The following is a 25,286-nucleotide window of genomic DNA, read 5'->3' as shown; positions in this document are numbered from 1 at the left end:
AATTAGTATTTTAATGTCACATAATCCTTTAATATAACTCATAAAATGACATTTGGTTAATTATTTAGAGCATATTTTTAGAGTTGAATGTAAATGTATGCCTTCATTGAATATGTGATACAAAAAGAAGAAGGCAAATGTATGAATCTACAAGCTGTTCAGATGTTATGTAAAGAATGCAAATAATGGATATACAGTAGAAGTAATAATGGGTTATTTTATCACATTCAGGTCCTAGGAAAATTAACAAAGGTTTTACCTGGTTGGGAATATAATATATAACATAGTATGGAAAAATTGTTTTTTAACTTTAATGACTATAATTAGAACAATAGCTGGTATGTGTAAACATTGCATGGTTGTGTGTTAGTTTGTGTAATCAAAATAATGCAATTATTTACTTATTTGATGTGTTTCTATATTAAGAATATGCCAACCAGACATTACATAAATGCAGTTTATTTTAGTACAGTTTATTTATTAATCCTTGTAGGGCAAAGAACATTTGCAGCATTTTCGCACAGACATTTAACAATTTCACAGTTGGCATGAGAATACATAGATAGTGGGGGATAGTATTTGAGTTTCCCATCTTACAAATAAATGAACAGTCTAGAATTTTTATGGTAGGTTTATTTTAACAGAGAGACAGAAAAAATATATATATATATATATATATATATATATATATATATATATATATATATATATATATATATATATATATATATAAAAACAAACATTAAAGAAGTGTCCGGGTTTTCTGGGCTCACGGCACTCACTTCCAGTTTCGTGGTGCGCACTTCTGGGTTCGTGGTGCATGCTTTTGGGTCGGGGGCCATCTAGCCATTTTTTCCTACGTCACCCAGTATTTAAGGACAACAAGACTTACTAGCTCAGGGCCAGATTATCTCACCGGATTGCTCGCCCCCGAGAGTTCTCTTGCCACCCTGCATGTTCTGCTTCCTGTACCTGATCCTGATCCCTGTTCTGCTCTGCCTCCCTTGTTCTGTTTTAAACTCTGGACTGTTCCTTTGTTTGCGTTTTTGCTTTGCGTTTTTGTTGCTCTGGTTGCCAGCTCTTGGATATTTGAACTGTATTTTGATTTGATTTAAAGAATTTTATTGGTTCACCTTAACCCGTTCTGCAATTTCATTGTTCTAATGTTATGGGGCTCAGTTTTTCTGGCTTGAAGCTTGTGAAACTGGGAAAAACCCAGAAAAAAAAAAAAACACGATTTTTAACCCTAACCCTAACCCTAACTCATAAATTAGCCATTTTATTGTTTAAGCTGCGGGGTTCAAAGCGTGGGGAAAAAGTAGCGACTTATAGTCCGGGAAATATAGTATCTTATGGGACTTATGACAATGTTTTGGCACGACAAGCAGTCAATAATGACATCTTAAGACAACCTCAGCCTTCCTGCCTATCTGGGGGCATCGCCAGGCTCTCCCGACCTGCTGAGATCACCACTCTGCCTGCCTACCTTGCCAAGCACACTTCCCAGCCCATCAATCCTGCCATGAAGGACCTGCTGCTTGAAAGAGAATGTCTGCCTGCCATGCTGAGGATGTCGCTCTGCCTCAGACCTTCTTGGTTTGTGTTTTTGCTTTGTGCCTTTGTTGCTCTGGTTGCCAGCTCTTGGATATTTGGACTGTTTTTTGGTGTCTTCCCTGCATCCCTCTGTTTTCCCAGTATTTGGATCAAAGACTGTTTTTTTTCTCTGTCGAAGGCTCTTACTTACATTATCAGTTCATTACATTATTATAACATTATGACTGGTGAATTGAATAACACTGATTATCTCTTCATCATAGCACCTGTGCATGTGATATATTAGGCAGCAAATGAACACTGCACACCTTAACATCGTTTAGCTGTAATAAATGGACATTCAGAATTTTCCTTGCCACAGTTATAATCAGGAACAAATTTACACATAAAGAACTTTCTTATTCATTCTTTATCACCACATTATCTGTGTAAAGCTGCTTTGAGACAATGTTCATTGTTAAAAGCGCTATACAAATCAAAATTAATTGAATTGAACATTTTGTCCTCAATGTTGATGTTTTAGAAGCAGGAAAAATGGGCAAGCTTTAGGATTTGGTCAAGTTCGACAAGGGCCATATCGTGATGACTATAGTGATGACTGCAATGGGCAGTATCTATTAAAAGTGGTGGTTTCTTCTTCAAGGAAGCAAAAGTGGTGACAGTGTCATGTGGAAAGCGAAGACTGGTCCAATCCAACAGATGAGCTACTGAAGTTTAAATTGCTTAAGAAGTTAATGCTGTTTATGCTTGATGGGTCAGGACTCTTTTAGCGGCATAAGGGGGACCCTTAACACAATATTAGGCAAGTGGTCATAATGTTATGCCTGATCAGTAACAAAGTTATGCCTGGTCTGTGTATATTTCATTATATAGTTACGACAAATGAACAAAAAAAGAAAAATGCAAATGTACAATACATTAACTAAAAAAATCATTTTATTGTGACTGATGATAAAGGTGATTTAACAATAATTTTATTTAATGTGATTTATGTTAAAATAATTTTTACATTATTACAGATCATTAAAGGTATTGGTGAGTAAGGAATCAGAAAATATTTCACTTGTTATACTGAACTAAATGGCTGTTTGAGTGAAAATGATATTAATGTACCACACTTTGTTAAGTCAAGTTTATTTTGATTGCACTTTTTACAAAGGACATTGTCTCAAAGCAGCTTAACAGAAATTTAGAGTTGAGGTGAGTGATGTGTATTTATCCCTAATGAGCAAGCCATGGCAAGGAAAAACTCTCTTAGATGTTATGGGAAAGAAACCTTGAGAGAAATCAGACTCAAAAGAGGAACCCATCCTCATTTGGGTGATATCAAGAGTGTGATTATAAATATTAAAGCAATACAAAACACTGGAGAGTGAGAACTAACATAAACACCGGAACTTTGTCCCCCATCACATACACATATACTGTGTATATGAGTACAGGAATGTTATCATTAACACTTAATAAAATGACCATTGTGACTGTAATTCTGACACAATTACTGCTTAATTTATAAGTCTAATTAAAGAATCACAAACAGAACAATATTTTATGTTTAGAAAACATTGGTCTGTATATTGTCCATTAGCATATTAGCACTTTCTCTTTGGATTTTTGGTGCTTGTGTACATGCATGTGTGTGTTTATGTTTGAGTCTTACATATTACAAGTACACACATTTATGGTTTGAAGAGAAAGAAACATTAGTATGCGATTTGTAATGTACTATATTTTCAAAATTATTGGGTCACTTGACTAGTGATGGAAAGTCTGATTCTTTTTTGTGAATCAGTTCTTTCGGACAGTTCGGTTAAAAAAACCGGTTCACCAGTTCTTTTACGTCCTTACGTCATGACGTCATGCATATCCAAACATCATCTCGGCGGATAAACATACACACTAAACACATTTAAATAAAGTCATGTCTATTGCTTGAGGGCATATAGCTTATCTGTTTAAATTAAATCATCATCATCATCCTATAAATGTTCCTTACATTTACGTTTTGCACTAAATCACCCAATACAGGCACTGATGTGCAAAACGTTGTTTTAAGTTGTTAGTAAATAAACTTACTTTTCATTTAAGTCCCCAGTTCACCTGTTCTCATATATCAGCAGCGCAGCACCAGCCTTTACAGTATGTCGAACGCATCTGATTCGGAGTCCAAAAAGTGTGTGTGTGTGTGTGTGTGTGTGTGTGTGTGTGTGTGTGTGTGTGTGTGTGTGTATTAATGTCAGACAGCACGCGTACTGCTCGGTAGGTCGCGCATGCTCAGTATCAACAATTTGTTGGTATCAGTAGTATGTCGGACGTGTCCGGAAGAAACGGTTCTTGATGCAGTACTGGTGACTCGAGAACAGCAGTATGTGTGATGTTCGGAATCGGCAGGTATGCGCATGCTCAGTGATGATCACTTGTTCAACAGCATGTTTCAGTTTAATGTGTGTACTGTTGGAGAAACTAGAGAAGAACCCCATTCTCAGGGATATTGATTTATTTTGAGTCGGATAGATGGTCATACACATTCAAAAGTGAGTAACTTGAGTAAATTTGTTTATTAGTGCTGATTTGAGACGCGAACTGTTTTGAACGATTCAGTCCGATTTGGTGAACCAGTTCAAATGAACGATTCGTTCACGAACCGGACATCACTACACTTGACCTTTCCTGCTATCAAAAACGCAATATAACAACGCGTGGCATTACAGAGAGACAAGCATTTTGAATATATGGAGGGTGAATAACATTTAACTAAAGCAAAAACTCCAAACCTCTACATTGCAACTGTGCCACCCACATCATCTGGAGCAGTTCAGAATCAATATTTGTCTAATAACATGACAAAAACATTAAAATGTAAATAAAATACAACCTACTCACCAGAGATACAGACTCATAATTTGCACCACTCCTTAGAGGCTGTAAGCCAGTGGTACTGCTTGTAGTCACTGACCTGAAAGTGGAGAACCAACCCCTTTCCCGGCTGAGACAAGCTAGCTAGCTTCGGGGTTAGCCGACCTCTCCTCACGATGTCTAGCTTTTCTTCAAAATGGATTTTTAAGTATGTCTGAGACCGAATAAATTTCTCTTCCTCCAGAAGGCATAAAAAAGTCTAACTCAGATGTATTAATGTGTGCAGAGCACTAAAGACGTGTTTTGCCAGTCAAACTTGGTTGTAACAGTTTCCCTTTGACCAACCAATTTGAGGACAGAAAAATGCTGACGCTATTCTGGTCCAGCCAGCAAATATGAAATCTGATTGGTTAAAGAAACAGAGCTATTTATTAAGGAGACTATAGTAAAAAAAAAAAAAAAAAAAAAAAGGCCAGCAGAACAGACTTTGCAGCCCCTGGGCAGATTAGATGGACATGGCTGCACATAGAGGCTAAAATATGATTGGACAAAAAGTCTAAAATCCACATCCACATACTGGAAGCAGTGCAGCCAAGAAAAATGCTACGAAATGAAGAGAATACATTTTTTTTAAATAAATTTAATACAGTTTAATGGAACAAATATTGAATTTATGGTGTAAATGTAGGTCAGTGCTTCTGATATTGTTTAGGCCAGCAAAAAAAGGCTTAGCTGGCCCTGACCGCCCACCACTGCCTGCTATATGTGGTTCTTTACCAAACTGTTACCACAAAGCTGGACACACCCAATTGTATAGGACATCTTTAGATGCGCTATAATAAAACTTTGCATTCACTTGAACTCAAACCTGTACCAGCATGGCAATGACCCTGTGCACAAAGTGAGCTCCTTGAAGATACTGTATGGTTTACATGCTTTGGTGAGGAAGATCTTGAGTGGCCTGTTATTGAGCTCTGATCTCATCATTACTGAACACCTTTGGAATGAATTGCAATGCTGACTGCACCCCAGGTCTCCTCACCTACATCAGTACCTGCGTTTCGCAATACCCTTATGGCTGATGAACACACATATCCATAGGAACATCTTCCCAGAAGAGTGGAGGGGAATTATCAGAGCAAATTGTACTAAATGTGGAATACAATCAGATTTCGTACTTATGACCAATTTTGGAAATATAGTGTATGTCTTAAGATATAAAAGGCAAGTGACTATGGATTTAATTTGGGTTTTATTTGTCATATCTTTTTCAAAGTATTTCTGTACACTGGTGACAAACAGTATTAATTTTACCAACATGTCTCTTATCTTATGAGCCCATGCGGTGAAGTCACATCAACTGAATACGAACTTGGAAATACAGTCAACAATGTCTGAGTGAAGTCCTTATGATGGTGGTTTGCTTGACATTTGATTTCAACAATACAATACAACTTATTTCTTAGGCAGAATACTGACTGGATGCCCGAAAAAAAAAAAAAAAAAAAAATTAGGGCATCCAGTCACTCCACGAACAATTCAGTATTGGGATAAAAACAATTTTTAAATGGCATGAAGCTTATAATTTAGACACTTCTATATCCATATCTCACAATCTAAATGGACTTTATCATTTTCTTTGATTGGCATGTCGCAGTGACACAGTAATTCTAGGATTCATACTTGGCCAAGTTAAAAGTAATATTACACTGTAGCACTAAACTAAAAGAAATGATAAACCATGGAGCTGTCAATCTTTTACAGAATTGGCCCTCTCTCCAGGTTGCTATTGAAAGCATTGCCTGAACATATGCATTCTGATCTGGTCACATTTTATGTACTCATTTTTCAAAGCCATAGTTCCCATAGTTACGTATGTGCTTCATTAAGTAGTTTAATTTTATTTGCACTGTGTTTTGAGCAGTTTGAACATTGAGGTAGTGGAGTCTATTGCACCTAGCCAATACAATATACAGTACATTGGTAGCTCTTAGATACATAAAACTAAGAATTCACAATCAGTCTGTAAGGACTGTATTCAAAGTTTGCAACTGAGGTTCCAGATTTCTTTTAAAGAGATGTGGTTTTAAGAGTTTTACAATAGTTTCCAGACCACTGCATTTAAGCACAAGTAATTGCTTGTGCACCAGCTCTTAAGCCTAAACAATCTAAATAAAATCTGAGAACCTAAAAAAATAAAATAACTTTTTGTACTTTGCTGTCAAATTAAAGCAGGAGACACCTTCTGAATGAACTGTATACTACAATAGAATAGAATATATATATTTTTATCAAATGTGATATCAAAAGACAATTAAAAGCATTTTTTTTAATATGATGAGGTGAATGAAAAAATAAGAAAGCATTAAAAACATAAAATATGACTATTGCTGCATAAATAGATTAAATTACAATTATTACATTAATCACTGGTTTCCACCTATTAGGCAGCTCAATGCTTTTAATGCTTATTTTGTGTATTTAATCAAACTAACTGAACTAACAAGAATGTTAAAGCACTTAACTGCTTGGTCAGTTTATCCCTTAATCCCTTGGCATGCTTTCTTTATCGCAATGTGCATTTAGGTGTTAAAAATTCAAACAAAATAATGTAAAATCAGTCTTGAATTACAGTCATATAATACTTCAGTGAAAAAACATTATTATTGTTTTTTTGTTACAGTATACTTATGTATACTGTAACAAAAAAATATTTAACAAAGTATATTTAACAAAGTATATTTATGTTAAGAAACTGAGATATGTTCCTGTATTACACAAACTTCACACCATATGTGTTACTCTCGCATAAATTCTGAAAAGTGCTTATGTTATGTCTGAGGTACTGTAAGTCCTAACTAAACTCTAAATACGATTCTAAATGACATACCATGTTTTATCCAGTCAATATACCAGATATAAACAAACAAATAAATAAGCAAGTATGTATTTAAATAAATAAATAAAACACATTAACTAATGCAATGTTTAAAAAGAATATGGATACGATGGTTAGGTGTCCCCATGCTTATATATAGTAAATGTATTATTCCTATAATAAAGCAGATACCCATAGTACAAACACTACTTTAAAATACACAGGGAAATTAATCTCTTTACTTGTGTAGGTCAAGGATTGTATAAGGCATGGATTAATTGCATTCATTCCCAAACAAACTGATTCCATGATCAGCCACAAATGTTATAATAGTGTTGTTACAAGAACATTCATGAGTCAATTTAACATTTTATCACAATGCATTTAAAAAAAATACTGTATATACACCTAAAAGTGATGGAAGAAAAAACATTTATAATAAATATCCACTGTTCTGTATGACAATGTCTTCACACTTTACAGGAATACAGCTGTAGCAGCAGTTATGTAAGTGTTTACAGTCATTCATGATTTAAGCTCAATTTCACAGACAATTAAAAATGCAGCTAGAAAATAAACAAACTTCTCTTAATATTTTCTTAATAAGCCACAAAAACTCTGACCAGTTTTATTTATAACATTTAAATGAATTATGTATTTATATCAAATAGAACATTTCCTTCAGAATTGTGAATCATCACAAACCAGTTTCACTTTAAGATCAGATCACTTACTTATTCACTGTATCCCAGAACATATTATTCATAATTTTTTATTAATATGGTTTCATATTCACATCCTTGCATTGTTGTATACACACAAGCAAATGATAATCTGATGGCACACATTATCCTGTAAACTTTACAGGCAACATAATCAATTCTTTCTTTCTCTCACAGCTGTATCTAACTAACATACATCAGTTTGCCAGCAGCTAACAAAAAGCAGCTCTACTCCTTAATTTCTTGATGTCTAGACTTTTGTCATTATCATTGATTGGGTGATTATCCATCTCATCCCTGTAGTGTGTAACCTTGGCTTAACATTGCACTCCTTCTCAACTTTTTAAGCTTCTGGCTTCAGATAAATCCATTCACCAAATGTTTGTTTCTATTTATTATGTATTGCTTATGTCTGCTATATTAGATGTTACCAATTTTGTTGCTTGTCTACAAAGCTACAATTTTTCAGCAACTCTGAAATCAACAACATCTATTTAAAATTCTCACCAATACAGCAAGATTTACTTACATTAATCTAAAACTTTAGTAGCTACAGTAGCTACATGTCTGCCCTTCATTCACTAAAATGTAGCTTATCTTTCTGTAAAGCTTAAAGAAATATGGTCCATACCTCCACCATCGTTTCTAAGCATAGGCAAACTAGGCAGTCCAACCAGTTGAGTGCCCCCTGCCTTGCTGCCACCCTTGCCCATTTTATTCACTGGTTTTTCTGCTGAAGTTTAATATACAGTATATGTTTACTTTCTTGAATTCTGGCCTAGGAATTTGCCTAGGGTGCTAAAAAAGATTGAAACGGCCCTGCATACATTCAATATATTCTTCTACCCTTTCTTGTGGACAATCATGAAATGCAAAATGTTAAATCTACAATATCATTCAAAAAGTTGGCACGCTAATTTACAGCTCAGTGTGCGATAGATTGATGGTTGAGAGCTTGAAGAAAAGATTAATCAGATTTTATACATTTTATTAAATACCTGACTGTAAATTATGAGTAAAAAAACATAGCCAAATATCATGTGGTAACAACAGATTGGTTTCCAAATTAGTATTTAATCAACACTTTAAAATAAATTTGAAACATATTTCTGTTTAGTCAGTTAGACAAGCATATCATTGTATACTTATGTTCCCTTCTAAAACTGGGCCGAACTGCAGTTTTCCAACAGAATAAGGACCCCAAACACACCAACCAAGATGACAACTGTCCTGCTGAGGAAGCTGAAGGTGATGGAGTGGCCGAGTATGTCTCCAGACCTGAACCCTATTAAGCACCTGTGGGGCATCCTCAAGTGGAAAGTGGAGAAGCTCCATGTGTCTAACATCCAGCAGCTCTGTGATTTCATTATGGAGGAGCGTTAGAGGATCCCAGCAACAACCTGTGCAGGTCTGGTGAATTCCATGCCCAGGAGAATTAAGGCAGTGTGAGATAACAATGATGCTCACACAAAATATTGACACTTTGGACACAGTTTTAATTTGTTCACTGAGGGTGTACTCACGTTTGTTGCCAGTTATTTAGACAATTATAACTATGATGAGTTATTTTCAGAGGACAGTAAATCTGTACTGTATACGAGCTGCACATTGACAACTCTGAAATATATCCAATTTTTATTTCTATAGTATTGTTCCTTGAAAAAAAAATAATGAAATGGTTGCTGAAATGTGAGGGGTGTACTCACTTTTTTTTTTAGATATTTTAATTATATAACCACTTATTATACATATTTTCTCTCAATCTATCTTTTCTGTGCTTATATGTAAGAAATGGTAAACAAGGAACAAGGCGAAGGAAATGTCAGCAAATGCCTGCTAATATCCTGCACATATTAAGTCTTTTAATTGTAGGGGGCACCCTTTGTTTACAGAAAGCACACAGTATAAATATTCTTATATTGGTTTGACATTTACTTTTTGTAAAATCTATTCTAATATGTCAACACTATTCCATCCCTCATTAGTTCTCAGAGCATGCTGCAGATTTGCTTATGTGAAACATGTGCCCTATGTAAGACAATTCTTAATTGGCAAGAACAGACAACATCTGCATTTATAAAACATCTAGGCATTTGTTTTCTCTTGGGGTACTACAATACTGTCTTAGCTGTTTGGGTTTGGTGGCTTTGTGAAGACTTTATGGAATTATTTTGTATAACCATGGAATAAAAATTTTAATGTTTTGGTGTTTTTGGTTTTAAAACCTCAGTATAAGTCAATATATTAATTGCAAACAGATTTTACCCCAAAACAGATATACTTGCTAAGTGGATATAAAACAATACCAAAACACTTGATTTTTTTACATTATATAACATATGTATATAATGAAAACTGAATGCAATCACCTCATCACTGGGCTGCATTAACTTCATTATTTCAATCCCTTTATAGAGAACCTCCATCTATACTGCTTTCAGACACCTTTTCCAGGTCCTCCATGACTAAGTCCTGCTCATTCACGTGGTTGACCCTGGGGTTTTCGACACTGTTCAGTGAGATAGGCTCAGTAGAGGGTTGAGGGTTAGCTGGCAACACAGAGTTACTTTGCATTCTATGTGAGTAGGTCTTCCGTCGATGACCCCCCTCGGAGCACAGGTTGAACTTGAAAATTGCTTGAAATCCACGTCGGAAATTCTCATTGAAGAAACCGTAAATTATAGGGTTGACACTGCTGTTGAAGAAGGCTAGCCAGTGGGCAAAAGGATATATGTAGATGTTAATGAGCCTGTACTGGTTCTCAGTAAGCCTGGCATAATCAGTAAGCATCATAAGTGTCCACAAAGGCAACCAGGACAAGATGAAGAGAAAGGCCACAACAAGAAGCATTTTAATGACTCTCTGTTTCTTCTTGGATACAGTATGGCGGTTGTTATGGCCAGGTTTTCCACCTGTTGGCACAGCAGTTTTAAACAAAGTGATCCCAATCCTTGCATACATGATCACTATTAGAGAAAGAGGGGCCAGGTATATGTTGGCAAATAAAACAGTAGTGTATATCTTTCTCATTTCTTGATTTGGCCAGTTTTCTCGACACCAGTAGAAAGGACTTGTCCTGTTGCCATCCCCAAGAAAGACACGAATGGTTTGCTCTTTGGTCACTTGAAGCATGACTCCAGAGGGACACATGATTGATATGGCCAAAACCCAGATGATTACAATGATGAGTGTGGCAGTCGATATTGTCAGTTTTTGCTTGAAGGGATAAACAATGCATCTGAATCTACAAAAAAAAACCAAAGAAAAAAATAAGGAAATTATGAATATAAAATGAACAATTGTTATGCATGTTTTTTTTGCACACTATGTTTCTGTATACAGACACAAAAAAAACATCAGATTAATGTAAAAACAACTTGATTCATCAATTGATTGGTTGATTCATAGAACCACTGTTGTGGAATCACCTAAATTATAGTCATTTTTGCTTTGGTGTTCTTTAAGTTTAAATATCAAATTCCAGGATGTAAAAAGTGTTTTAAATATTCAAAACAAGTTACATCTTTTCTTTGTCAAAATTGTATGAAAAAAAAAAAAAAAAAAACTCCATATGATTCAGCAATTCTTTAAGCAGAAAAGTCTCATTGATGAGAGAGAAAAAAATGGCCAGACAGGTTTTAGCTGGCAGGAAGGTTATGGTTATTCAAATAACCACTTGCTAATTCTGTGGTGAACAGAAAAGCACTTCAGATTTAGACTGTGCAGTTACAGCACATGCCACTACATTTATAAGCACATCCTCTTAGGCAAACCTGCCTTGAGCTGTTATAGAACAAACTGACTTCATGGTTAGCAAGTAATTATTGGTAAATATTGTTCCCTTTCAGAAACTCGAGCTGCGTCAAAAATGCTTTGGGGAAGCCTCGCGTTTTTCACTCTCTGAATCATGTGTAAAATCTAGCCAATAGGCAGTCATTGGCAGGCGATGACGCGCAAACCAGGAAGCTACAAAATGGGAGCACGATGGCAGCGACATCAACTTCTGTTGTCCAGGTAAGCGCTTTGTGTAAATCTGTGCAGCAATGGCTAAAGAGCAAACAATCTTTCGCATGTGTGTCCCTCCTTGCCCCCGCTTTATTACGGGGGACACACACATACATGAGCTTTGTGTTGTTGGCTTGGGAGTAGAGCATGCTCAATCGTCATGCTCAATCTCACTTCGGCGGGCCCTTCTTCCGGCTCGTGTGACGTGGAGCTCCGGATTTCTTCCTCCGAGAAGGGAGAATTTTCTGATGCTAGCGAGCCCATTGAGGTGGTTCCTCCCTTAGTCATAGAGTCAGTCTACTACAGCCAGTACTTTGTTGTTCTGAAGAAGGATGGCGAGATGCTACCGATCCTAGATCTGCGCTCCTTAAACCGCTCACTTAGTTTCAGGATGCTTTCGAGGTTGGTTTGTCACGATAGATCTATGGGACACCTATTTTCACATAGCCATCCTTCCTTCTCACAGAAGGTTCCTGAGGTTTGCTTTCGGGGGCGAAGCTTACCAATATCGCTGCTCCTGTTCAGCCTAGCACTTTTACCCCGCACCTTCACCAAGTGCATGAATGTGGCTTTAGAACCACTATGGCTTCAGGGCATCCGCATTCTAAATTATGTCGACGATTGGTTGGTATTAGCTCGATCAGAGCTTCAGGCGGTCCGGCATCGAGATGTCATTCTCGCCCACATGAAGGAAATGGGGTTTAGACTAAATGCAAAGAAGAGTGTTCTTTCTCCAGTACAGAGAACCACCTTCTTGGGCGTAGTGTGGGACTCGACCGTACTGCGGGCACAATCAGTCTCCGGCCCGGATCGATGTCATCCTCACTGCAGTCAAGAGAGTAAAAGCAGGTCAGTTACTTACTGTGAAGCAGTTCCAGAGGCTGCTCGGTTTCATAGCGGCAGCGTCCAATGCGATCCCACTTAACCCTCCAGTGGTGGCTCAGGGACAGAGGGTTTTTCCGAAAGGGCAATCCGTTCCATACTATCAAGGTCTCGCAGCGGGCCCTTCAGGCCTTAGAAGTATGGAAAGAACCTACTTTCCTGTCTCAAGGCCCTGTCCTGGGTGCTCCTTGTCATTGCATAACGCTAACAACGGATGCATCCCTCACGCCCAAGGTCAATGGGACAAGTCACATCTTACATGGCACATAAACTGCTTGGAGATGATAGCCGTGTTCTTGGCACTGGAACACTTCCACCGAGATCTGAGAGGTCGCCACATGTTGGTCCATACGGACAACGTGTCGGTGGTCTTGTACATCAACCACCAGGTGGGTCTCCAGTCTCGCCCCCTGTACAGGCTGGCGCCAGTTTAGATCCCGGGCTGGTTGAACTGGAGAGCAGACACCCACTGTCCCCTTTGGTTCTTTCTCTCTCACCCAGCCCCAATGGGCTGGACGCCATGGTGCAGACGTGGACCCTGAAGGTTTACATGTCCGCTATCGTGGCTTATTGTACCCCGCTAGCGGGGCAGTTGCTGGGTAAGCCCCTGTGACACGTTTCCTCTGCGGCACCCGGAGGCTGAGGCCTGGGACAGGATCCAGAGTGCCTGTGTGGGACTTGGCCATTGTGCTGTTGGCTCTATCTGAGCCCCCATTCGAGCCCTTGGCTGAGGTGGCCCTTAGGTATCTGTTGGTTAAGACCGCTTTTCTCCTGGCAATTTCCTCCCTTTGAAGGGGTCAGGACCTACAGGCTCTTTTCGTGGCCCCGTCTCTCCTGGAGTTTGGCCCTAGCATGGCCAGTGCTATCCTTTACCCTAAAACGGGGTATGCAAAGAAGGTGCCTGCGGCTCCCTCAAAACCTGTCATTTTGCAGGCATTCTGCCCTCCTTCTTTCCTAGCCCCTAAGCAGGTAAAGCAATTGACTGTGTGCGAGTACTAGACACATACCTCCATAGGACGAGTCCGTTTAGGAAGTCGGAGCAGCTGTTCGTCTGCTATGGCCCTCATAGGAAAGGTTTACCGGCTAATTAGCAGACGCTCAGTAAATGGATTGTGGATGCCATTTGTCTGTGTTATGAGTCCTCTGGTCTTCCCACTCCTTTCGTAGTTAAGGCTCATTCCACCCAGTATGGCGGCCTTTACGGCCTGGTTCGCTGGAGTTTTGCTCCAGGACATTTGTAATGCTGCAGGCTGGTCCACTCCGCTGACCTTTGTCAGGTTTTACAATCTCAACATAAGAGCCACTTCCGGCTCCTCTGTCCTGCATACAGGTTGTGCTCAGACACAATAGGCAGGGACTGGTCAGTATGGCGTGATTGGACACTCATTCCCAAAGCATTTTCGACGCAGCTCGAGTTTCTGAAAGGGAACATCACTAGGTTACGTATGTAACCCTAGTTCCCTAAGAGAAAGAGAGCTGCGTCAACAGGCCATACTCCCTGCATCCCTGCAGTGCTTAACTGGTTTGCGCGACGTCGCCTGGCAATAATGTCACGACTGCCTATTGGCCGGATTTTACACATAATTCACAGCGTGAACATTGTGAGGCATTCCCAAAGCATTTTCGACGCAGCTCTTGTTCTCTCAGGGAACTAGGGTTACATACATAACATAGTGATGGTCTATATTGAGCAGTTCCTGATTTGTCTAGGCTGAAATTTCTAGTTTGTTTTGTCCAATAGTGTTTGTGATACAAAATACCATAATACCATAATGATTCTAAGCAAACATGTCTAGTTTAGAAAAATACTTAAATATAGAGCCCAGCTAAAGTTTAACAAGTGCTTTTTTCAGTTGGAGTTTCAATGGAGGATTTCTCACCACCACTTCAGCCACGCCTGCCGACTTTAGCAAATTGCATTCCCAAACATACTGCCTGTCTTACTTGGACACATTCACAATGCGTTTGTTCCATCTATTGTAATTACTCCAATCTTCAGAATTTTCCCCAAAATCTTTCTAAACCACTTTTCTTTTGTGTTTAAGCAAGCAGTGCATCTGCCTGCACAAAGCCATGCCAGTGGGAGTTTCAGTGTGGTGCTCTATGAATTGTGTGTACCCAAGCAAAGCAGAAAAAACATCTAAAAATCACAGAATTAGAAACTAAACAAGTAAAATTATTTAAAAGAATCAGTAACATTCACCAAAACTTTAACCTCCCATTTGGATATACTCCTTATCTACTTATGTCTGTTATAAAGTTTGCCTGGGACACTGTTGGGTTTCTTTGTGTAGAGTGTCACTACTGTGTATTCTTACTAGTGAGCTGTGTGACTTTAAAAAAAAGGGTGGGGTTTTAGCCCCCTGCTTACCAGCTTTTTTAATTATAAAATTACATCCTTTAGCCTAGTAGGCAAAAAATTAAGCTATGAAAAAAATACTAGAATAAGTTTACCACTAAGAAATAAGTGATCATAAATAATTCATATTCTAATGAATACAGTTTGATTCATTTGATGTGTAACGATTTATGAGTGTAATATAAATGGAATCATTTGCTTTTTCACAAAAATCCTGCATTGCTATATTATTTGTTTTCTTTCTTTGGGTATTTTAAGTGTTTATTTTGCTGTTTTCTGTAAGCAAAATAAATGGTGCCCATGAGTGATTTCTCCTTATTGACATTAATCCACAGGTATTTCTTTCTTGATCTCTTTTATTATTTTTCGATCGTCTTTTGTATGAATGTTTAGTGTTTAAATGTTAATGTATTTTGTTCAATTGTTGCATATGACAGTTTGCATTGCATATGCTGGAGAGAGGAATACGTTGTCACATGGTGCCCATGAGTGATTTCTCCTTATTGACATTAATCCACAGAGAGACGAGGAGTGTTGATTGGTGGGTGAAACTGCTAATAAACCTTCTCTGGTGAACTGAATAAAAGTGTCCTGAGCCTTTCTTGAACACAACGCAGACAAGAGTAGCAGCAGTTAGCAGTAGACCGGCTACATTGGTGCCGTGACCCGGATGAAGATTTACTTCAGGATCTACGTCAGCTGGGTCACCGAGGGATGCTGAATTAAGGTTCACCTGTACTTTAGTGGAGATCTGTGACAAATATAAATGGATATTTGAGCTTCTCGATTTTGGATAGTATTGATTGACGTATTTTCTCAGATTAGTGATTCTTTTTTTTTTCCAGAGTTATAGAAATTTCCAACATAATTATTGCATTTAAAAATTCATCAAGTTATAATTTTTTTGTGTGACTCCGAGCATGGCATTTAGTTTAAAAGGAGATGAATTTGATGTAAATGACACCATGACTGGCTTGGGTTTTGGAAGAGGTAGGCTTTTCGGTAAAGTTCCAGTTACTCCAGTTGTCAGGGAGAGTAGAGTTAAAGGAGCATCTCCTGTATTATGCTCCACACGTGTAACCGAACATGGTTCAAATTCAGCAACTAATACTTTGCCTTTAGCTGTCCCAGATATAAATTATCCAAATTGGCAAGGTTTAATAGCACACATTGCTAAACAAGTAGGACAGACAATGTTAGGTTCTCAAAAAGAGGCTAGTAACGGGGTAGATGAGAGTAGGGGTGTGCAAACACAAGGGTTGAGTACCAGTAATACATCTTCAGATATACCTTCGCTTAACTTGACTGGAGTGAGGTTGGTCATGCAATCTGATGCCAAAGAGCCCCCAGTTTACCGCGGTGATTCATCAGACAAGCTGGGAGTTCGTGAGTGGAAGGAGCTGATGGATACATATTTGAGAAAGAGAGGCATACCATTGGAAGAACATCATTAAGAGATTTTGAGCAGATTGATGGGCAAAGCTAAAGATCTAGTCAAAGTTACCCTTTGTTGTAATTTAGCTTTAAACCCAGTTAAGAACCCAAAGGTTATCATGGATATCCTGAAACAACATTTTAGTGATGCCAACTATTCATGCATGCCTTTGGCCGACTTCTATGGCACTGTTCTGTTAGCAGGAGAAGATCCTGTCGAGTACTGGGTGCGGCTGAATAAATCAGTGGATTTGGCAGAGGAAGCTTTAAAGAGACTTAGACGACGGATGGAGGACCCATGTCAAGAAGTGGCTATAATGTTTGTGAAGTACTGCCCCGATTCCACTCTTGCTGCGGTATTCCGTTTTAAATCCCCAGAAAAATGGACCGCGCAGGAGATCCAGGAACAGCTTGACCGGTACCAGACAGATTTAAAAGAGCAGATGTGAACCAAACTGAAACGTCATAATGCTCCCCGACATGCAACTGCTCACATTCAGATGTCCTGCGAGAGTGACGAAGTGGATGTTGGCTCTCCTATAGAGCCAGAATGATGACAATTGCATGAGAACTTTGATTAGCCTTCTTGACCGTGCTTTGTCTCAAAATTTCCAAATGCCTACTCATCAGCCACAGAGCAAGTTCTGTAAAGTGTGCAGATCTCACGATCACTCTACTGTGACACATTGTCGACGAGAGCATCTGTGTTTTGCATGCTTTCAACCTGGGCATAGTAAGAGAGACTGTGCAAACGACAGGTCCAGGCCTGGTCCGGCAGCATTCCGTGGTTCACCAACTTTAAACTAGATGGCTCACGTTTGGGAGGGGGATGCGTGAGCGCAAGCGAAGAACCCCTAGAGAGTGTTAATCTTCCTCATTTTATGAAAATGCATGCACACAGGCTCCTGTTGGGACCAAGGTGATAGCACAAAATGTCCAGGCAGTTGAGGCATTCGACGAGTTGTTCTATGCACCAGTCAGTGTAAATAACGTGTTTTCATTGAAGGGAATGCTTAATACAGGTTCCATGGCCTGCACCTTTAGTGAGGAAGCAGAGAAAAGGCTGTTATATGAAAATGTGCTGTCTACACCCAGACCGCTTCAGGAGGAAGTCGTCTTAGTAGGATGTGGTGGTAAGGTTACGAGACCAAAATGTATGTACGAAGTTGAATTGAAAATTTATGGAGAAAGCTGCCTAGTAACAGTTCTTGTTGTACCCGGCCAGCGGGATGATCTGATCATTGGCACAAATGTGATCAAATTCCTTGCACATTGCATGAAAGGCAGCAGTGACTACTGGAGACTTGTTTCTAATCATACAGTGGAGCCAGTGGCAAAATGTGAGCATTTCCTGGATGTCATGGCCAACACATGTCGCTGGAAAGGTTCAGAGCCAACAAACAAAGTGGGAACCATTAAGCTACAGCAATGTGTCACCTTACTAGCAAGGCAGGAGCAGCTTGTCTGGGGAAGATTGCCCAAAAAATGTCCCAATGTCACCAGGGAGCACAGTTGTAGTTGAACCAACGACTTCAAGGTCTGTGTCTCGAGACATCATGGTTGGACGAGTTGTCACGCCATTATGGGGTGATCACTGGGTTCCTGTAAAAGTCACCAACATCTCTGACAAGCCAGTTACTCTAAGGAGAAATCGCAAATTAGCGGATGTTTTCCCATGTGTTGCAGTAGAGGATTTCGAACTTCTCCAAGGGCTGAGTCGTTCTGAAATGGTTATAGAGGAGAGTCAGAATGTACCTAATTCATCAGTTGACTTCAAACAGAGGATGAAAGCTGTTGGCCTCTCTGATCTTAACATCCAGTCTTGCTCCATCAGCCATGAGACAAAAGAGAAGCTAGTGCAGTTACTGGAGAGATACAATGATGTGTTTTCCAAGCACACATTGGACTGTGGAGAAGTAAAAGGGTTCGTTCACCGCATTCGGCTGATGGATGAGGGTCCTTTCAGACTTCCTTATCGACGAGTGCCACCTGCACATTACCAAAAGCTGCGTCAAGTTTTGTTCAAGATAGAAGAACAGGGGATAATTAGGAAGTCTGTAAGTGAGTATGCTTCCCCGTTAGTCCTAGTGTGGAAGAAGGATGGCAGTCTTGGAGTATGCACAGACTTCAGATGGTTAAATGCAAGAACGATAAAGGATGCACACCCACTTCCTAATTAGTCTGACTGTTTGGCTGCTCTAGGCGGGACACACTCTTCAGCACTATAGACCTGACGTCAGGATTTTATAACATCCCCATGGCTAAAGAGGACAAAAAATATACAGCGTTCACAACTCCAGTAGGCCTACACGAATATAATAGGATGCCACAAGGTCTATGTAATAGCCCCGCCTCCTTTATGAGAATGATGGTCAGCATCTTCGGAGACTTGAACTTCAGCAGTTTGTTGTGCTATCTTGACGACTTGTTGGTGTTTGCTCCAAGTGAGTCAGAAGCATTAGAGAGGCTGGAGGTCGTGTTTAGTCGTCTGAGGCAGTACAATCTAAATCTACAATTAACTTAAAAAGTTAAGCCCTAAGAAATGCCACCTTATGAGATCCTCTGTAAAGTTCCTCGGTCACATCATCGACAGGAATGGAGTTTCTGTAGATCCTGATAAAGTCGAAGTCATCTCGAAGTTGTCCAAGTTCGATCTGATGGAAGGCGACTGATGTACCCCATCAGTGCAGAGGATTAAATCAGTCCTTGGTATGATCTATTACCAGCATTTCATTCCTGGATGTTCTGCCTTGGCAAAGCCACGTTTTGCTCTCACAGCTGGGCAAAGAAGGAAGAGAGGAACCAAGGGAGATGTTAAAACAGGAACGTACAGGAAGCTTAAGCCCACAGATTGGACTGCGGAATGTGATTACCCATTAAGTAGCTTAAGGGAGAGCCTATTACAAAGTGTGGTTTTAGCCCACCCTGACTTTTCTTGACCTCTAATACTGGCAGTTGACGCTTCACTGGATGGTTTGGGAGCTGTATTATCCCAAGTACCTGCAGGCGAAGAACGAGCTCGCCCAATCGCGTTTGCAAGTAAGACCCTGAGCAAATCGCAGAGGAACTACCCAGTTCACAAGCTTGAGTTTCTGGCACTTAAATGGAGCGTGTGCGAGAAATTTAGCCATTGGTTGAAAGGTCAAACATTTACTTTCTGGACTGACAACAATCCGCTCACGTACATTATGTCCAAAGCAAAGCTCGATGCATTTGAGCAACGGTGGGTTTCTAAACTGGCGGCATACACCTTTGAACTGAAACACATAGCAGGGGCAAAAAACGTAGTGGCTGATGCTTTGAGTAGAGACCCTTTTGTCAGGACCGTTAGCAGCAGATTAATGAAGGAGCGTTATCATGATTTGCTAGCGGAGGCTGAAGAGGTTGATGGAGATGGAGTTAGGGATGCCTTTCGCCAAGGTGCTCAAAATTTACAGATCTGTCTCCAATCCTGTCTTGCCTTACCACCTAATAGTGCCAATGTCAAGGCCTGTTTAAGCTCCCATGATCAGTGGGAAGAAACATCTCGAGCCCGAGCAGTGCAGCTAATTCAGTCTTACCAAGATTTTGTACCAGCTGGATCTGACACCCTCCCTACCATTGCTGTAGATGAAATCCATGAAATGCAAGAGGCTGATTTGGTAATTTCCAGAGTCATGTTGTTTATGAATGCGAAGTGTCAACCTGCAAGGCGAGAAAGGGCCAATATGAATGCTAAGACTCTGTCTCTTTTCAGACAATGGGACAAATTGAAGATTATGGATGGAATATTGTACAGAGTTATACAAGATCCACACAGTAAACATAAGCAATATCAGCTGGTTTTACCAACTAGCCCTAAGGACCAAGTTCTGAACGGCGTGCATGACCTAGCGGGTCATCAAGGGCAAGCAAGAACCATCCATCTAGCCCGCCAGCACTTCTTTTGGCCAGGAATGGGGAATGATATTTGCAATTACATCAAGTGCTGTCAGAGGTGTATCTTGGCCAAGGCCCCCTAACCATTTGCACGGGCCCCGCTTGAAAGTATTAAGACCTCTATGCCTATGGAATTGGTATGTTTGGACTTTTGGACTGCGGAGGATGGGAAGAAGTGTTCTGTAGATGTGCTTGTTATGACAGACCATTTCACAAAATTGGCTCATGCATTCCCTTGTGCAAATCAATCGGCAAAACAAGTCGCTAGGAAGCTGTGGGACCGTGTGTTTTGTGTATATGGATTTACGAGTCGCATTCACACAGACCAGGGAGCCAACTTCGAAAGTGCCCTTCTAAAGGAGTTGTTAAAGTTATCAGGGGTCACAAAGTCTCATACCACCACGTACCACCCCATGGGAAACGGAGGAGTAGAGAGATTAAATCGGACCTTAGGAAGTATGCTCCGAACTCTGCCCCTGAAAGAAAAGCACAAATGGCCAGAGCAAATACAGACGTTGACCTTTGCCTACAATGCTACGGTCCACGAGACAACAGGTTACGCTCCCTTCCAGCTTATGTTTGGGCGTGTACCAAGACTGCCGGTAGATGTTATGTTCAGACAGGTGCTACGTGATCCCGTAGTTGTTGATCATGGTACTTACCTGAAATCATTGATGTCATACCTCCATGAGGCAGCTGAGATCGCACGACAACATTCCGAAGGAGAGCAGAGGAAACAAGCAAAAGGTTACAACAAGAAGGTCAGAGGGACATGCCTGAATATTGGAGACTGTGTGCTGGTGGCGAATAAAGGAGAAAGAGGGAAGAGGAAGTTAGCGGATAAGTGGGACCCTGTAGTGTACACTGTAGCAGACAGGAACTTGCAGACGCACACTTACAAGCTCAAAGATGAGAAAGGTCATGTGAAGATAGTGCACAGAAACCTGTTGTTGGATATTAGTTTTCTACCTGTTGAGTCATCTGACGAGGAGGGAAGCCCACCACCCTTTGTAAAAGAGTCAGAGAATGAGACAAGTAGCATCAGTGAGTGCTCTTTGGAAGATTTCAATCTAACAGACCCAGAGGAAAGAACTTTGAGATGGGTAAATGAAGGCTCTGAAAGCTCTGCAGTCCAAGACGCTGTTGAGGAAGCTTTGGAAACAGATCATTCCAGTTCAGATGGAAAAGAGTTTAATGCCCAGTTGCAAACTGAAGAGAATCTTTCCCATAGTGAAGTGGAATCTAGTTCAACATCTTTTGACGTTAACTTTGACTGTGACACAGGAACATATACACAAGCTCCAACTGACAATCAAATTGACATTGACACCCAAGTTTCAGTTTCTGACACACAGGTTGTAAGAACACGGGCAGGAAGAGTTGTTAAGCAAGTGAACAGATTAATTGAGACAATGGTTTAGAAAGTAGTAAGAAGTCACCTGTAAAAGAGAACTGTGGTATTTATTTCTCTGTTCTTAATAGTGATCTGTTATATATTGACTAGCTGAAAGTACCCGTGCTTCGCTACGGAAGGCAGAACGCTAAGCAATATGGCAATAAGCAGTAAGCACTGAGCAGGACTGTAGGATCAGAGATCAGAACGTAACGTCAACAAATAACGTACTACCCCTTTGTAGTACCGATACAGGGCAAACTACTTTTAAAATAATTTTTATCGTGCATCTAACATGTGATAAGAAACAATGTAGTAAGTTTCATGAGGATCCGTACTGTTATTTCGAAGAGTTTACAATGCGTGAGAAATCGCGTTTTTCGCGAGTTAGCCGCGATCCAGGGCGAAATTTTTCAAAACCCTTTCTTAGTGAGCACCTAAGACCCAAGAGGAAGGTATGTTCCAAATTTCATTGCAATCCGTTCAGTGGTTTTTGAGATTTCGTGATGAGTGAGTGAGTCAGTCAGTGGTATTTAAGCTTTATATATATATATATATATATATATATATATATATATATATATATATATATATATATATATAGATTTAGTAAGATGTGAAGGGACATTTTGATTACAAATATGGACTATTAGGGTCAGGTCGTATTATGGTGTACAAGGCATCGTAATGTTCCAAGATGATCTTAGGCTTGATCACCCTGAGGTTTTTCTTGACCTATTGGTAGGTAACTCACAAGTTGAACGAATGGACGTTTCATTGCAGACCTGTACCAGTTGTCTGATTTGGATCCAGTACGGATTTTAGTGAAATCTGGAAGGGGTGAATGTAATGAGTTTTAAGTGTAATATAAATGGAATCATTTGCTTTTTCACAAAAATCCTGCATTGCTATAATATTTGTTTTCTTTCTTTGGGTATTAAGTGTTTATTTTGCAGTTTTCTGTAAGAGACTTTTATTTTGATATTTACTCTTGCCGTTATGCAGACGGCATTTTCAAATGAGTGCACGTGTCTCGTCAGTTTGCATTGCATATGCTGGAGAGAGGTAGGCGTTTGTGTGACCTCTTCAATTAATGAGATAATTAAACTCATTAAGTGTAAATTTGATTTGATTTCACTTTGTGAACAGTTCTGAGACTGATATGTTCTATTGTATGTTTTATGTGCAAGTGTTGTTAGCCAGCTAACAAGTGTTGTACTATACAGGAATACGTTGTCACATGGTGCCCATGAGTGATTTCTCCTTATTGACATTAATCCACAGGTATTTTTTTTCTTGATCTCTTTTATTATTTTTTTATCGTCTTTTGTATGAATGTCTAGTGTTTAAATGTTAATGTATTTTGTTCAATTGTTGCATATGACAGTTTGCATTGCATATGCTGAAGAGAGGAATACGTTGTCACATGGTGCCCATGAGTGATTCTCCTTATTGACATTAATCCACAGAGAGACGAGGAGTGTTGATTGGTGGGTGAAACTGCTAATAAACCTTCTCTGGTGAACTGAATGAAAGTGTCCTGAGCCTTTCTTGAACACAACGCAGACGAGAGTAGCAGCAGTTAGCAGTAGACCGGCTACAGATGCATAATTGTGTTTGGTATAAAATGTATAATCATATCAAAATCTTTTTAGATCAGATCCTCTTCTCTGGTCGGGAAGTCTACAAAAAATATGTATACTTCCAAGCCCTTTACACACACACATTTTATATATATATATATATATATATATATATATATATATATATATATATATATATATATATATATATATATATATGAACACAGTTTACAGAAGACTTTATTATAACCATAAATGTAGCTATATTTTCCCTTAGTGAAATTGGGAATGTAATAGGCTGTAGATATTATTAATGTGGATTGAAAGCTGTTATCCAAATTATTGTCCAGTCAAAACTGGAACCAATCCTGCCTCCCCTTAATGGCTTGGATAAGAAGAGCCCATTCAGAAGAGATTTTCATTTACTAATGTGCAAGGCTATTAGCATTCATAGTAGTTCCTATTGCAGAAATTATTAGGAATCACATATTGGTAGATGGAGTTTCTTTAGTCAAAACAACACATTAAACCATGGTGTATACCAAAAACATCTTGCTGCTTCTTATAAAGCTATGGGTTTTTTAAAAGGTCACTGCTGTCCTGTCAATCATAAACTCATTCTTTACTTACTTATGGATAAAAGTATCACCAAATGTGCAGGATTTAAAGGAAGCTCAATTTTGTTCCTATTATCAAGAAAGTTTAAGGTGATATGAATCAGTGGAACAAATTCACTCTTTATTGAATGGGGAGAATTAGTCAGCCCTGTGCTGAGAATACCTATCTAGCTATATAGGAAAGTGGTAACAGATTCAGATTTCCAAAGTTTATGTGGCAGTATAAAAAAGCCTTGGTTGTATAACTGATCATGTCACATATATTCATTGAAAATGGGTAAAGTGACCTTTTTATTCAGAGCCTTCTAGAGATTAGCTTTTGGTGTCACCTATTTATTTTTTTAAATCTATTTATTTAAATGAAATAAACCCTGTTTCGTGAATGTCTGGAGAGAAATTAAAAAACACATTAGGGAAGGAGATTCCCTGCCATATTGACACAAAAAGATCAGAAACAGGAGTCAGTTTTAGCAAAGATTTGGAGTTGTTCTTCCACATTTAGTCTTGACTTTATCATTTGCTACTTGTTACATCTAAAGTGAAACATGGTGCCCCTGTATGTTAAATATATCATGATTTATTATATATATATATTATATATATATATATATATACAGTGGGTACGGAAAGTATTCAGACCCCCTTAAATTTTTCACTCTTTTTTATTTTGCAGCCATTTGCTAAAATCATTTAAGTTCATTTATTTTCCTCATGAATGTACACATAGCACCCTATATTGACAGAAAAACACAGAATTGTTGACACTGTTGCAGATTTATTAAAAAAGAAAAACTAAAATATCACATGGTCCTAAGTATTCAGACCCTTTGCTCAGTATTTAGTAGAAGCCCCCTTTTGATCTAATACAGCCAGGAGTCTTTTTGGGAAAGATGCAACAAGTCTTTCACACCTGGATTCAGGGATCCTCTGCCATTCCTCCTTGCAGGTCCTCTCCAGTTCTGTCAGGTTGGACGGTAAACGTTGGTGGACAGCCATTTTTCAGGTCTCTCCAGAGATGCTCAATTGGGTTTAAGTCAGGGCTCTGGCTGGGCCATTCAAGAACAGTCACAGAGTTGTTGTGAAGC

The 25,286-nt window shown here is 39.2% G+C and overlaps 1 protein-coding gene and 1 long non-coding RNA gene across 7 annotated transcripts in view; one reads left to right on the top strand and one right to left on the bottom strand.

The window, feature by feature from the left end:
- Nucleotides 1-5,643: 5,643 nt before the first annotated feature.
- npffr2a (neuropeptide FF receptor 2a) overlaps nt 5,644-25,286 on the bottom strand; it is a 39,839-nt gene continuing 20,196 nt past the window's right edge. For 3 of the 5 annotated variants that reach the window (XM_083527013.1, XM_083527015.1, XM_083527016.1), the window contains one exon: nt 5,644-11,254. In XM_083527013.1, coding sequence (XP_083383139.1) covers nt 10,420-11,254 — 835 coding nt within the window. In that variant the 3' untranslated portion in view covers nt 5,644-10,419. The remainder of the gene's footprint in view (nt 11,255-25,286) is intronic. The other 2 variants (XR_014531080.1, XM_083527014.1) reach the window with 2 other exon arrangements.
- On the top strand, nt 15,573-23,603 carry LOC310718313. 2 transcript variants are annotated; one of them, XR_014531088.1, is made up of 4 exons: nt 15,573-15,797; nt 15,874-15,983; nt 23,228-23,285; nt 23,471-23,603. It is a non-coding gene; the product is annotated as an uncharacterized lncRNA (long non-coding RNA). The 2 variants fall into 2 exon arrangements; XR_014531089.1 differs by having other exon boundaries at nt 15,573-15,983.

The sequence above is a fragment of the Silurus aristotelis genome, assembly GCF_946808225.1.
Source record: "Silurus aristotelis genome assembly, chromosome: 23".
NCBI lineage: Eukaryota > Metazoa > Chordata > Actinopteri > Siluriformes > Siluridae > Silurus > Silurus aristotelis.
Note: the sequence above shows the minus strand (reverse complement) of the source record. Positions and strands in the feature narration are given on the sequence as shown.